Source organism: Sturnira hondurensis, unplaced genomic scaffold (genome assembly GCF_014824575.4).
Source record: "Sturnira hondurensis isolate 20B ecotype Veracruz unplaced genomic scaffold, ASM1482457v3 Scaffold0000167, whole genome shotgun sequence".
Lineage (NCBI taxonomy): Eukaryota > Metazoa > Chordata > Mammalia > Chiroptera > Phyllostomidae > Sturnira > Sturnira hondurensis.
In genome coordinates, this window is record NW_028072798.1 from 521,472 (window position 1) to 536,355 (window position 14,884).

At 42.6% G+C, this 14,884-nt stretch overlaps 1 protein-coding gene across 8 annotated transcripts in view; it reads left to right on the forward strand.

Annotated features, from left to right (window-relative positions):
- PLEKHG1 (pleckstrin homology and RhoGEF domain containing G1) overlaps positions 1-14,884 on the forward strand; it is a 204,039-nt gene that overhangs the window by 153,117 nt on the left and 36,038 nt on the right. For all 8 annotated transcript variants that reach the window (XM_037049168.1, XM_037049309.1, XM_037049084.1 and 5 more), the window contains 2 exons: positions 8,676-8,745; positions 14,197-14,243. In XM_037049168.1, the coding sequence (XP_036905063.1) occupies positions 8,676-8,745; positions 14,197-14,243 (117 nt within the window). The remainder of the gene's footprint in view (positions 1-8,675; positions 8,746-14,196; positions 14,244-14,884) is intronic.

The following is a 14,884-nucleotide window of genomic DNA, read 5'->3' on the forward strand; positions in this document are numbered from 1 at the left end:
AAACAGGGAAGTAGGACGAGCTATGCAGAGTTGGCTCAGACACGCCAGTATAATCTGGCTCCACATACCACCATAACTGTAACTGCTAGCCAGGGCTTGGTTTTCCATTTCCAAGTATGATTCTTTTGCCATGACTCTATATGTAAGTGCTTATTTTAAATATGTGACATGCTTTTATTTATTTCAAACATGACATAAATCGTGTCAATTTTTCACAGTGCTTTTTCCTCACTTAACACTGTTTTTGAGCTTTATCACTTTATTTTATTTTAATTGCTATATAATACTCAATTGGGGGGATATATTACTTTGTCTTTCGTTGATTACAGTAAGACTGAGCATCTTTTCTTGTTCATTGGCTCACATCCATTGCTCATTTGCCTGTTGGGATGTTCCTTTTTCGTATTGCTGCAGAGGAGTTGTTGATGAATTCTGGCTAGTGATCGTTGTGGGTTATGTGAGTTGCAAATCATGCCCTAGTATGAGACTTGGTCTTTTGTTTAACTTTAGTTGTGGTTTCTTTGAAAAGGAGTTGTGTAATTCACAAGTTTGACTACACTAAATAAATATACTTTTTAGAGTACGTGGGTTTTGGGTTGTGTTTGAAAAATTCTCTCCTGTTCTCAGTTCATAAATCTATTGTTTTCTACAAGTCTTATCATCTTGCTTTTTACATATGGCCTTAATCTAACTGAAATTGATGGAAGCACAGCGTCTGTTAGGGAAGTCAAATCCTTATTTTCATCTGGCGGGCCCACGACTCCATCACCGCTGGTCGAAACACATCCTTCCTATGCTGACTTGTGGTTGCACATTCTTCCCGTGGCCAGTTTACGTGGTGCCTGGCTCTGTCCTGAATGCTGTATTCTGTCCCGTCAGCCCAGACGGTCGTCCCTGCCCCACCCCACTTCGTCTTCATTACTAAGCCCATATTGCTCCTCGTCAACACTGGCTTAGCTTTTCTTGACTCTTTTGCACTGACAAGTTTAGTGAAGAACTCTGATGGCATTTTTATTGCATTTAATTTTTAATGCATTTATTGCATTTTATTGCATTTAATTTATAGATTAATTTTGGCAGAATTGACATCTTTACGATATTGAATCATCCCATTCATAAACATATATCTCTTTAATCAAGCCTTTTTAAATGTCCTATAATAATGTTTTATAATTTCTCCACCATATTCATACATGTAACTTTTAAATTTTCTATTTTTAATTGGCTATTATTGTCATTTAAGAATGCTTTTGATTTTTTTATGTTGATAATGTATCCAACTAACTTTCTACATTTTCCCATTAGTTCTAATAATGGTTTATAGTTTTTGGGGGGGGAGCAGTTTCATTGCAGACAATGGTATCTGAAAAGTAGAAGAATTTCTTTTTGTCTTCCTTTACAGTTCTAACCTCCGTCCCCTGCCACCTTTTTTCATGTGTTATTGCTTTGGTAAGTCCCACCATGTAATGCTAATCAGATGTTGGCATCCTTATCTTCTTTATGATATTAGTGGGAATTTTTCAACTGTTTTACCATTTTACAGTTTTACAGTTTGATGTTTCCTCTGACACTTAGATAAACACTTTTTCCTAGTTTGCTAAGATATTATTGGTAATGAATACTGGATCTTACTAAATATGTAATATGCCTCTAAGAAAATTAGCATATGATCTCTTTCCTATTGAAAATCTGGTAAATTATATTAATAGGAATTCTGATTTGAATTATACATACATTACTAGAATAAACTCTATCTGGTCACAGGTAGATGATTTATATATTTATGCACTGATTAAGTTTGATTTATTTATAATTTTTTAAAGATTTTATTTATTTATTTATCTTTAGAGGGGAAGGAGAGAGGGAGAGAAACATCAATGTATGGTTGCCTTTCGGGGGTCCCCTGCTGGGAGTTGGCCTGCAGGGACCTGGCCTGCAACCCAGGCATGCGCCCTGACTGGGAATCGAACCGCAATCCTCTGGTTCGCAGGCCCGCGCTCAATCCACTGAGCTACGCCAGCCAGGGCCTATGTATAATTTTTAAAGAATTTTTTCATCCTGCCCTGGCTGGTGTAGCTCAGTGGATTGAGCACGGGCCTGCGAACCAGAGGATCACGGTTCGGTTCCCAGTCAGGGCACATGCCTGGGTTGCAGGCCGGTTCCCGGCAGGGGACTCACGAGAGGCAACCATACATTGTTGTTTCTCTCCCTCTCTCCTTCCCTTCCCCTCTAAAGATAAATAAATAAATAAATAAGATCTTTTTTTAAAAAGTTTTTTTCATTCATGTTCATAAGTGATAATAGTATATAATTCCTCATACAGTCTTTGTTCAATTCTGGTATATGACTAGATTTAAATTGTCATATCACAAAACCTTCCAACATGAAATGTTTCAGAATGCAATTGAGACTTCATCTTTTTGTTTTTGTGTATCAAAATCTCTTTTTCTCTCCTGATCCCTGTGATAGCCTAGATATTTAAGTCTCTGGCTTGGTGTCTGGAAGAGATCCCTGAGTGGTCGGGAAACTAGGTCTGTCCAAAAAAAAAGCCACTTTCCCCATTTTACCTTGCCCCTAAAATCTCAAACCCTTTTTTTAAAAACTGCCAAACAAGGAAGAAATACCAGCTGTTTTATAAAGCATCACTCTCTTGGAATAGAGAAGTGTTCTTGAAACTGTAACTTGAATCTTTAAGAATAAAAACTGAGGAAATAGAGACCATTCCTCCATAATAAACTTCTATTTTAAAATTATTTTTTAGCAAATTAAAATCATCAGAACTTCCTTCCTTCTTCAAAAAATGGAGTAAAAATTTCCTTTTTCTTTCAACTCTCTTTCAACACCTGTGTGGAATCCCTACGGCATATAAAACACTGGGCTAAGTCTGGTAGTATGGAAATGAATAACACCATTGTATAGCAGAGGCAGTAAGTCATGTAATCAAGGCATGAACAAAATGCTTTGAGAACTCTGAGGAACATGCAATTAATCTTATCTGAGGAGGCTAGTGAAAGCTTCACAGAGCCAGAAAGACAAAAAATGATGTGGGCCAGGCTTTTCTTCTCCCTTGAAATGTAATTTAGAAGATGAATCATGGGCTACCTATCACAGTGAGGCAAGGAGAGGTGAGACCAGTCGTCACTTTTTTAGTGCATTTTCATACCACTGAAGTGTTTTTAATTTCTGCGCAGTGGTAGAAATATTTTTAACCACAGACTGTATTCCTGCGAACTTTTCAAACCTGGGACATTTAGCACTATTCGTCTCACCCCATTTTCTGTTCCCATGTGCACCTGTGCCCCTGTGGACACCAGGAGCTAAAATGCTAGCTGACTGACATCGCTGGATGGGAAACGGAGGTGGTGCTTAGAGTCTGTTGCAGACCAGAAGGGAAGAAGCCCCATTCCTGAATCTCTTTCACCGTAGGGCAGTTGAGTCTTCAAGGTCAAAATACAATTTCCAACTTCAAGTTCGTGTCGGTGGTCAGAGAAAATTTTTTACGTAATACATTCTGTATAAGAGAACAGTGTTTCTTCTAACTTCCCATCCAAATGAGGGACTTGAGCTCAAGTAAAAAAAAACTTATTTTCTTTCTTATAGTCCTACTCAAAAAGAGTACCTATTTGGAACAGTTACTCAGGGAAAAGGGAAAATGCCCCAAACCTGAAGGTAGGATGAGTCTAAGTTTAGTTCTGAGTACAGGACAGAATCTGCAAGTCACGCCTTCCCAGTGATGCACTTGTGTTGTTCATCAGAGGCACTGATGCGACAAGAAACCTAGTCCCCACCCTGTGGGGCTGTAACTTGAAAGGGGCAGTCCGGTTTCTGACCTTTTTTTTTTTAAAGATTTAATTTATTTTTCTTTTAGAGGGGAAGGGAAAGAGAGAGGGAGAGAAATATATGGTTGCCTCTCGTGAGTCCCCTGTTGGGAACTGGCCTGCAACCTAGGCATGTGCCCTGACTGGGAATCGAACCGCGATCGTCTGGTTCGCAGGCCCGCGCTCAATCCACTGAGCTACACCAGCCAGGGCCAGTTTCTGACCTTTATGGAGTCTCTCCAGTAGCTGCCATACCCCATCCATGGCGCCCTCTGTGCACCCACAGTACATGGCATTTTATTTTATAGTTAATCTTCTCTTTGTGTCCTCCACACTCCCTGTTTTTCATCACACTCCAGCCACAGGGCTTCCTTTCTATACCTTGCACAAGAACACCCCAAGCTCCTTCTTTTATTTCGGAAAGGACTCATGGACAGGGACAACAGCGTGATGATTGCTGGTGGGGGGCGGGGGGAGATATAAGGGGACTGAATGGTAGTGAACAATAAAGATTCAATTTTAAAAAAGAGTTGTAAAGGAAAACCAGCCAAATGACTCAGATAATGCCATGTGGTCAGATACCATAATGCAGAATGTAGCCCTCGGCCTTCTTGAGTCAGTCAGGAAACAAACCTTTCAAGAGGTATGTTTATAATAGAGCGCGGGACAGGGATTTGGAGCCCTGACACTAACCCCCAGCCGTGGGTGGCCATTAATAACTATCTGTGTGATCTAAGGTAAACCGCCTCCCTTTTATGAGCCATGGTTTCCTCCCCTTAAAATTAGGGGTTGGGACTGAGCAACCTCCCAGATCTGTGGTTCTTGAGCAATCAGTGCCATGCATCTACCTGTGAGCTGTACCTAGGGCCTGGGTGGGTCACCGAGACACCTCCTCCTGCCCCGGAGACCCCTCTGGAGATGAAATAAAAGCTCAAAAGGGAGCTTGACGAGCACAACATGTAGAATGCAAGGAGCTGAACCTTGTCAAGGACTCTTTCTGTTAAGCTGTGAGAAGTAACATGATGGATTCTGCTCAAAATTCTTTTGTGCTCAGAAAGAGGATTTATATCGAAAGACCAGGACACAAAGTACCACATCCTCCCCAAAATGGGAAACACGAGCCCCGAATGTTGCTCCTTTGGCTTTTCTTCTTCTTCAACCTTTTATCTCCATCCAGTGTTTAGGTCCCAGTGATTAGGTTTCAACTGCATTTAATATAATCATACCCACCTTCCCATAAAGACTTTTTTGCATTTTATTAATTTATTTGAGCCAAACTGATGACATGTGCTGGGAGCAAGGTCTCAGATGCTCCCATAAAAGATATTGATATGAATATCAGAACCATATTTTCTAAACTCTAAACACTCTTACAAAGGGATCGTTTTTATAAAAATATTCCGAAAGAATGTTTGAAATTGAGACTATCCTGAAATCATACATTTGGTCAAAGATCCTTTTGAAGTGCAAAACAGACCGATGGATTTTAAAGGGACAGGGTGTAGTACATTGGTGTGGTTTTAGACTCCAGCAGACCTCAGGGAAACTACCATTTGTTGAGTTTCAATGTAGTATCCAAGAAAAATAGCCCCACTTATCTAAAAGGCCATTAAAATATTCCTCCCTTTTCTAATAGACATATGTGTGTCTGGCCGGAATTTTTTCTATATATACTTCAACCAAAATGATAGATTGCAATAGATCGAATGCAGAAGCAGACATGAGACTCCACCTGGGTTGAGGTAGATGTTAGAGATCTACAAAAAAATTTAAAACAATGCTACTTCTCTAATTTTTTTTTTATTTTATAAAACCCTCACAGAAAGTTATTTAGGTTAACATATACTTCTATTTATCGTGAAGTGAGTTGATTGATTTTTAAAAGTTGTTTTAATTTTTCATGTGGAAAAATATTGAGAGATATAATCCATATAAAGAACTCTTAAAATTCTAACCAAAACCTCGGGTTCGCGGCCTCAGAGTGAGGAGCTCCCGTGATGGGCTGAACCTCTGCGAAGGGTACGGTCGGCTCTGCGGTGTCTCCCCTTCAAAGAGGAAAGGGCAAGGGAAGACCCCCAGATATTCGGGCAGAGCATCTAACAGGGAAGACGGAAGCCAGGACATTCTTCTGAGAAAAGGTAGCCTGGCCACAACCGAGGAGCAGGAAAGAAAAGTCCAAACCAGTGACAACAATGTCATCCTCTGAGATAAAAGACTTTACACCCATAAAGTAAGAACGAAAACATCTAAAGAGCTTACTTAAACACACACACACACACACACACACACACACACTTTGGAATGAAAAATAAGACATTAAAAATGAAAGAATTCAATCAAATGGGATGGAAAAAATAAAGTTGAGGTGTCCCCCAAAAAACAGAATGAACAAGAAGAAGGAAAATAGGAGACTGAAAATGTGAATAGCAGGAGCTTCAAAAAGAGAGAGAAGAGAGATCAGAGGGAAGGAAACACCAACGCATCTTCGGAGACAGAGAGGTGCCTTAGCTTTGTGGTCCCAGGATTGGTACGTGCTTAAAAAGTATGGAGGACCCAAAAAGCATTTTTTGTTTATGGTTAATGAAAGAAGTTAAAACTGAGGAATTTTTAAATATCAGTGTATTCAATAATGAGAAGAAGAAACCCAAAGATTTTTAGAAAACGAATTTTACTGCTCTTCTCACTAACATCCTTGGTGTGCCGGCATGGTTGACGTCTTGCACATCTCTGTACTGCCCGAGTTCCTAGGGGACCGCAGGACCCTCATACCTGTTTCCGCTTCCCATCTGCTCCAGGTCCCACAGCCCCTGGAGACATCCGCCTCACTCTCATGAGAGAACAGGCATGTGGAGTCAAAGTACTTTTATGGAAGTGGTGGCCCTCTGCACCCCCTGAATGGGCCTCAGGACCCTGGGGTTCACTTTGAGAACTGACGTTCAGGAATATTTCCCAAATATTCAAATTGGCTCTGTTCATGAAAAAAGACCCTCCCCAAAGCCACCCATCACAGAATTTCAGAATGGTTAACAAAGAGAAAACTCTAAAATTCCCAGAACAAAGAAACAGGTCAAGTGGAGCCTGGACCATAAATCAGAATTCATGAGGCAACAGACAGTTTCCAGAATACTCAGAGAAAATGACTTCCTACCAAGAATTCTCTCCCCACTGACATATCAGCCAAGTGTGACGGGGGAACATTTTGAAATAGTAAGGGTCTCAGAAAATTTACCACCTGTGACCCCTACTCAGAAAGCTGCTGGGCGTGGTAACCTCCCAAAGGAGGAAATACATCTGAAATGGATTCTAGGAAACCAGGTTTCCAACAAAGGGCTAGGTGAAGGGCATCCCCAGGATGGTGTTGGAGAGAGAACCCGGCAGGCCGGGAGGGCAGCCTGCTCAGGTGGGAGGGGAAGGACACGGGGGGCCCCCAGGGAGGTCACTGGGGAAGAACACAACCAGTGGATGATCTGATGTTTGCACACTTACACTTGTGGTGCAGAGCTGGAGAGTAAACTCGTGGTGTGTACTTTGATGCAAAGCACAAAAAAAGAGGAGAGAGAGAATTTTAAATGCAGGGAAAGCATGGTCGAACAAGAAAGGAAATATAATTGTGGTATACTGCAGGGCTTGGCTGAGAATAATATTTAAAATGTAATAATACCTGAAAATATAAGCTCTGCCTTTTGTCAAATTTTGTAACAACTCATTGAGAAGATGGGAGGAAGGTGGGTCTGGGGAAATTCAGAAGTCAGAGTGTGTAAGACTGAAAAGTAATGAGGATGCAATATCGGCCTCTTTAGAAACATCGGAACAGCTGAAAACAGCTTCAGCCGAAGATTCTCCTAAAGAGAGGCCGTCAAAAGCGGGAAACAGAATGCAGCGCTATTTAGGTTTTTTATCAAAATATGTCATGCACAGCTAACTAAAATAAACACTTAACATAGTAAAATATGTATCAATACAACTTACATGAAGTGCAATTTGGAGATGTGCTTAACACTGGCACTGAGCATGCCCTTTGACCCAGCAATTCCATTTGTAGAATTTTGTCCAGTAGTAGGAAATTAGTTAAATTAATTATGCTGTGTCCACCCAATGAAATATGATGCCGTCACTTCAAATAATGAACCATTAAAAAATAATATAGATTTACACCTATGAAAACACATTTTCTTCCCTAGTATATCTTTTTTAAAAGATTTTATTTATTTATTTTTAGACAGAGTGGAAGAGAGGGAGAGAAACATCATATGTGGTTGCCTCTCACACGCCCCACACTGGGGACCTGGCCCGCAACCCCGATATGTGCCCTGACTGGGAATCGAACCCTTTGGTTCATGGGCCCACACCCAATCCACTGAGGCACACCACTCAGGGCCCTAACATATCTTTCCTATAGAGCACTAGCTTTGTTTAAAATTTTATATTTGCTAGTGTGATTTTTCACAAAATGTCTGATTCTTCCAGTGGATTCCAGGCTTCAGGAGACCAGGGGCCAGATATCGGTTTGCTCACTGACGTGTCTGCTGTTACTGCTGGCACGATGCCTGGTACCTGGAAGGCCAGTCGATGGCTGCGTGTGAGCATCTGTGCAGACCGGGAGACCAGCAGACTTCATGTTAGTCGGAGCTTATCTCTGGGTGGAGGAGTTATGGGTCCGAGCAGTGTTCAAATTCTTACTCCGCCGTGACCTTGAGCAAGTCCCTTATCGAAACCTTGAATGTAATGACCACAGGTCCTCAGTTACCCAATTAAATGATTCTTTGTAAAAGCCATACACGTTTAAACTTCTAAATTATATAACACATCTTCAACCATAAGACTACAGTCTAATGTTTTCTTTTCTTTTCTTTTTAGTGAACTTCTGCAAGATTTGGAAAACTGTGAAAATGACCCTGTGGCCATAGCAGAATGTTTTGTGTCCAAGGTAAGCTTGGCTCATTCCTCCCAGCCGACCCAGATAGACACAGGCACAAATTGTTCTTGCTTTACAGTTAAAATGTCTTGGGTGTTCCATGTGGGGTGAAGCTAGCTGCTAATCTCACTCACTCTGGTTTCATTTCTTCTTTTCTTTTTTATCAGCAAGGAAAAAAATAAATACTGTTAGTGTCCCCAGTAAGTTAGGAAGTACTAAGTTAGTCGTTTTTCTGGAATTCATATAGTAAGTGAATGATGTTACTCATCTTTCCTGGAAAACAAAACAAAACAAAACAAAACCTTTAAATTTGGGGAAAGTTAGAACTATAGAATGTTAGAAAAGTAAATAAATATAAAATACTACTAGTTAAGCTATGAGTACATTATATATAATATATATGACACTACCCTAAGCTATATAATTACCATTTAGGTTAGGGGATAAAGAGGAGAATTATTCTCTTACATTTTAAAAATGCATTCCTGTTTTTCTTAAGCCACATTGATGGTTTAGAAAAATACAAGGAAAAGACTTGACTTTTAAAGCTTACGGGACAGTTGGCTCGCCCTCTGTGCTGGGGTAGGAGATAGAATTCCGAAACACACGAGGCAACCCTTTGCAACATTACTTTTGGAAGATGCCACCCACTGTATATGGACCCTCTCCGAAGTTTCTCTGAAAAAGTCAACAGCTTTTGTTCGGAAAAACCTCCAGGAGAAATTGTTTTGCAGCAAAACTCTGTGTGATTGGTGTCTGCAGTTGTGTTCACCTGCGCAAAGGTTTAAGTGCAGCTCACGGTGGCACCCTGGGACCAGCTGGGAATTAGTGCCTCATATTCGGCTCCAGAATCCTTCCCAATGCCATGGGAACTCGGAGCCTCCTCCCAGGCTGCCCTGCTCCGGACCCATCCTGCAGGGCCATTGGTGCCAGCTGCGAATCCATCCGTTGGTTTGGGCTCCAAACATCACACTCTGGGTTTTACTGAGTGTGGCTCCTTACAGGCAGTTGATGGCTGTGAGTGTTAAACACTCCTGACTTTGTGGGTGGGTGTGGGTGTGGGTGTGTGAAGTTGTGAAATGTTTGTGCTCACAGGGTTGCATACAATGCTTTTCCCAAGTCGCCTGTGTCATAATTAATCCTCCTAAAGGGTAGGAGTTTGAAAAAGAGAGGGAGAATGAAGGCGGGAGAAATGGGTCGAAAGATATGCCAAGAATATCAAAGAAGATATGTTAAAATAACCACAGCACGTAAACAACACAGGCTTTTGGAAACGTCCGGGCTTTTACTGGTAACTGTAATCACAAGTTGACTAAAGACAGTCCAGCATATGCTTAGCTCTGGCTTAATTATTCACATAAAAGTTTGTTTATGTGCTGTGTTGCCAACTCCCAAATCTTATTTTTCATTGTAATACTGCCAAGTTTAATTAGAAGACCGACTTTCAGCTCTCCGCACTGTCCCGAGGAAGCAGGCCACGGTGAGGGAGTGTTTGGTTCTGGCGCAGCCTGCTTTTCACTCAGCACCCCGAAATTCCGAGGGTGGCACGTTTGCTGAGACAACCAGCTGCCCCACTGGGGAGGAATGGAAAATTGCCTTAATTGACAGGCTATTAATGAAAGAACAAAAGCTGGCGGTTGACTTGGGCTTTTATCTGAATCACTGGGGCCTACACAGAGATTCACCCTGACCTTGCTCTTGTGGTCTGTGGAGGTTCCAGAAATCCTTACTGACAGCAAGAGAGTACAGGGCGGCCTTCTGACCTGCTTCTCATAAAAGAGCAGGCCCACGCAGTGCATGGGCAGCGGGGACAGAGACAAAGGTCCCCACTGGACAAGCCAAGCAGCCTCCCAGCTGAGCCTTTGTCTGCTCCTTGGGCTTGAGAAACACCTGCAGCAGGTTTACCTCTGTTTCCTGCCTTTGCCTCCACCCTCATTTCCACCCCCGACTGTCACCTGGGCTGACCCTGGGCAGCACTGAGTGAGGAGACAAGGCTTGGCTTCAGAGGCCCAAGCTTCCCTTGTTGACCTCCTCCTTTCCCTTGATACATGGCCTTCACCCCGCTTGGGGCCTTTCTCCCTCCAGGGCCCAGACATGTACTTACAAAGTGTCCTCAGGAAGTGCCGATCGCCCATGTTCATGTCAGGGCAATGTTGCCTGACATGGGCTCTTTGTATGTTAAGCCTTTCTCATAGAGTCCAGGGGAATGTCTCAGGCCAGTGAGCCTGCGCGCGCGCGTGTGTGTGTGTTGATTGATTCAATAGACCTTTGAGCACCTTACGTGCTCGGTTGGACAGCCCTGACTATCTTATATTTTTGGTTTTTCCTAATGAAATATCTCTTTTCTACATCATCTCTCATTGCAGTCTGAGAGAGTTGGATAGCCAGAAGGAAATTTCTATTTTTGTATAATTTCTTTATCATTGCCTTCGTTTCCCCTAAATACCTCTGAAAAGGATTTAGGGAGGCAAATATTGATAGGTATTTAAGGATTAACTAACTAGAACTATTGATTTTTGTGTAAAGCTGTTGTTTGAAATGTTGGCAGATCTTACAGATCTAAGATTATATATACATTTGGTTCTCTATTACAAATATAAAGCCAATTTGAATCAAATCCCTCAACTTTAATGTAGGACTAAAGTCATGATGTCACAAAATGCACAGAAATTCTCAGTTGCCCAGAAGTCTTGCAGCTTCATTAGGGACAGGCCTGCACAGGTTAAATATAGGTTGTAATTTAGACATTTTCACTGAGCTCATTGATTTTAAGTGTGGTATTTTAAATAATCCTAAACTTCTCAAAAATTAAGGAAAGACAACCTGGCATTGTTCCATCCCAGGTTGAGTGTAGCAGGAAGCAGGAAAGGCACAAGAAACTGAGGGTGTGCGAGCAAACACAGAGAAAAGCTCCAGTCTGACATTAATTTACTAGACCTTGAACAAGTGACACTGCTTTTCTTGTCCTTGGAGTCAGGGCTGGCCACCCCGGCGCCCTCAGGAGCTCAACCGGTGGACACGGTGCACGCATGGGAGGCTGCAGCCAGCTCAGCACTTGCCTGGTCTCATGGGGACATAAGTGTCATCTGAATCTGTGGGCCCAGGACTAGTGGATCTACTGCTTTTTCAGGAGAAACCAGAAATCAAGATAATTTTTTACCTATCTTTTAGAAGTTGGCAGCTAATTTGGATTCTTTTACAGTATTATACTTGAAAGCTGGGCAGCCTTCTAACCTGGCGAGGCCACGGAGAAACAGGTGCTCACCCAGTTACAGGGAAACCAAGTGGCACAGGCCTGTCGGGAGGTAGTTTGACTCCATCTGGCAGAAGCAGTCTGAACACACCCTGTAATCCAGCCATAGTACCTCCGGAAGTCTGCTCCAAAGATACAGGGACAAAAATTCAATAAGTGGGATGCTACTCTTTGTAGTAATAATAGTTGCAATGTATAGATATATACAATTTATAGGAATATATATATATATATACACATACATACATACATATATGTATAGAAATACACAGAACAGCCCAAATGTCCATAAACAAGACGCTAGTTGAGGAAACACATAACAGAGTGCTAGGAAGCAATAAAAGCAAATTAACAATATCTCTATATATAGTAGGGAGGGGCAGGGTGCGCTGGGGGAAGGAATAAAAGTATGTGTAGCACTGTGGTTCTCAAGTGTGGTCCCTGGACCAGCCCCATCTAGAAGCTTGTCTGAAAGCAAATTCCCAGGACCCACCGCAGCCCTAATGCATCAGCAACTCTGGGGTGCTTGCTACCCAGTGTCTGCGTTTTAATGGGCCCTCAGGTGATTCTGAAACACACTCAAGTTTGCGAGTCGCTGGCACGGTTTGCTTCTGTTTATCTAGGAATGAGGGACAATACACCTGTGTGTTTAAATGTGTATTTTTTTAAAAAAGAAGATAAGCTGTACAATTAAATATTGGCATCTTATAGGGGAAGGGAGAAAATAAACTAGAATGGAAAGGCATAGGAGCTAGACTTCTTTGCCTATGCATTTCCTTGTAGAGTTGACTTTGAAACCAGGGACATATTTTACATAATTATGAAGCAAAATTAAAGTTTAAAAAAGTAGTCTCCAAAAACTGAAAGCAACGTGAAATGAGCCTAACTGTGTAGCCACCTTGTGACATAGTCACACAGAGGAAATTCCAACTGATTAAAAAATATGCTTAGCCCTGGCTGGCGTAGCTCAGTGGATTGAGCGCGGGCCTGTGATCCAAGGTATCATGGTTCGATTCCCAGTCAGGGCACATGCCTCGGTTGCAGGCCAGTTCCCAGCAGGGGACACATGAAAGGCAACCATACATTGATATTTCTCTCCCTCTCTCTTTCCCTTCCCCTCAAAAGATAAATAAATAAAATCTTTTTAAAAAGTATGCTTGATATTTTATGCTAGAAAATATAATAGATAATATTCAACCTAATATACACCCTTAACCATTTTCTGTAATGGTATCATCTATGGTGGTGCTGGTATTTTACCCTGAAATTATTGAGTGTATTGTGGGATAAAGCAAATGAGTATTTATGTAAATACTCATTTACAGTGTCGTTGAGAATGGGAATTGGTAGGCAGAAGAAAATACAGGGTAAGAATAATACTAATAAAAACACTTATAGTCATGAATCTGAATTGCAAGTATTAATATGAGCTAAAGGATACATTTGATCTTTAAAACAAAAACCCACCATTTTTCTAACTCTGTGCACTGAAAAGGCCTAGAAGTAATTATTACCCAGCAGCAACAGCTTCCCTGCTGCTGACACTGTGGTTTCCAAATGCTGTTCCTACCGAAGGGAGCCAGGGCTCCAGGAGGAATGAGGGGGGGAGGGCAACCTGCAGGACGGTCTGGAACTTCTTGCCGAATCGGGAAACCAGAAAGCTCCTCAAGGCTCTAGGTCAGGTCAGGAGCACTTTGTTTCCTTGCAGAGCGAGGAGTTGCACATTTACACTCAGAATTGCACAAACTGCCCGAGGTACGCTTCCCGAATATGGGAGGAGGGACCTGCAGGCACACGGAGCAGCTTTCTCAGGCCCTGCACATGCTTCTGCTACCTTCTTACCACGTGGCGTGTAAATTAGCTACTTTAAGTAGGTGTCTCCCACACTGCACATCTGCCAAAGGACTGTGAGCACCTGGGCGAGACGTTACTTCTTTCCTCTTCGTATTATTAACCTTCGAATGTACCTAACACAGCAGATGCTCAATAAGTGTTTTAAACCCAAATGAGTTCAAGTGCGTGTGGATTCTAGATAGTTATATCTAGACAGACAAAATGGCACAAATGATTGCCACACGGACTCAGGAGACAGGCTCGTGTCATGAGAGAGACAAATTTAAAGCCCAGATGCTGTTTCTTTTTATTGTTTTTAAATGAATGTTGCTGTCTCTGCTTTTTCACCTATGAAAGCCTCTTTTGCTTCCTTGCAGAGCGAAGAGTTCCACATTTACACCCAGTACTGCACGAACTACCCGAGGTACGCTCCGTGAGTGTGCAAGAGCACTTTTCTCCACTCCCATATTCCGTCGAGTCCATCAGTCCAGTGCATGTCGGCGGCAGGCGCTACGTGCCTGACCCTGTGCTGCACACTGTGGGGAAACTGGGAAACCTGCTGAGAACGGATTACAGGGGGCGGAGGTGGGGGAGCCTGGACACCAATCCGCCCAGGCTTTGGGCTCCCAGCACAGCCAGCGTAGGGAGAATCATGGAAGACCTTCAGAGAGACCAGAAGGTTGCTAGGTGTCCTTCAGTGGAAAACCAAGTAAACCAGTGTGATTGGCTGCAAGTCTCGTCTCTCAACCCTCCGTACGAGTACCGTGTTTCTGAAACTCTTGGAAGCAATGTTACTGAGTGTATATAATCTGGCTGGGGAGAAGATAGGTTGTATTTCCGCCAGCTAAGTTCTGTGACCTGTGTGAGTGCTGTGGAGTTCGGAGAAAGGAAAGGCCGTGTCAAGCTTAGGTGAGAAGAGAGGACCCACAGTCCGCCCTGGCCCCCGCCTCCGTGTTGCCTATGCTGGGAGCGCTGGCAGGTGGGCGGGCAGTTCAGCCCCTGGACGTTATTACATGGACCATCTCAGTAAGGGAGTCAGGCCTAAGACCACTGTCTGAATGTCTT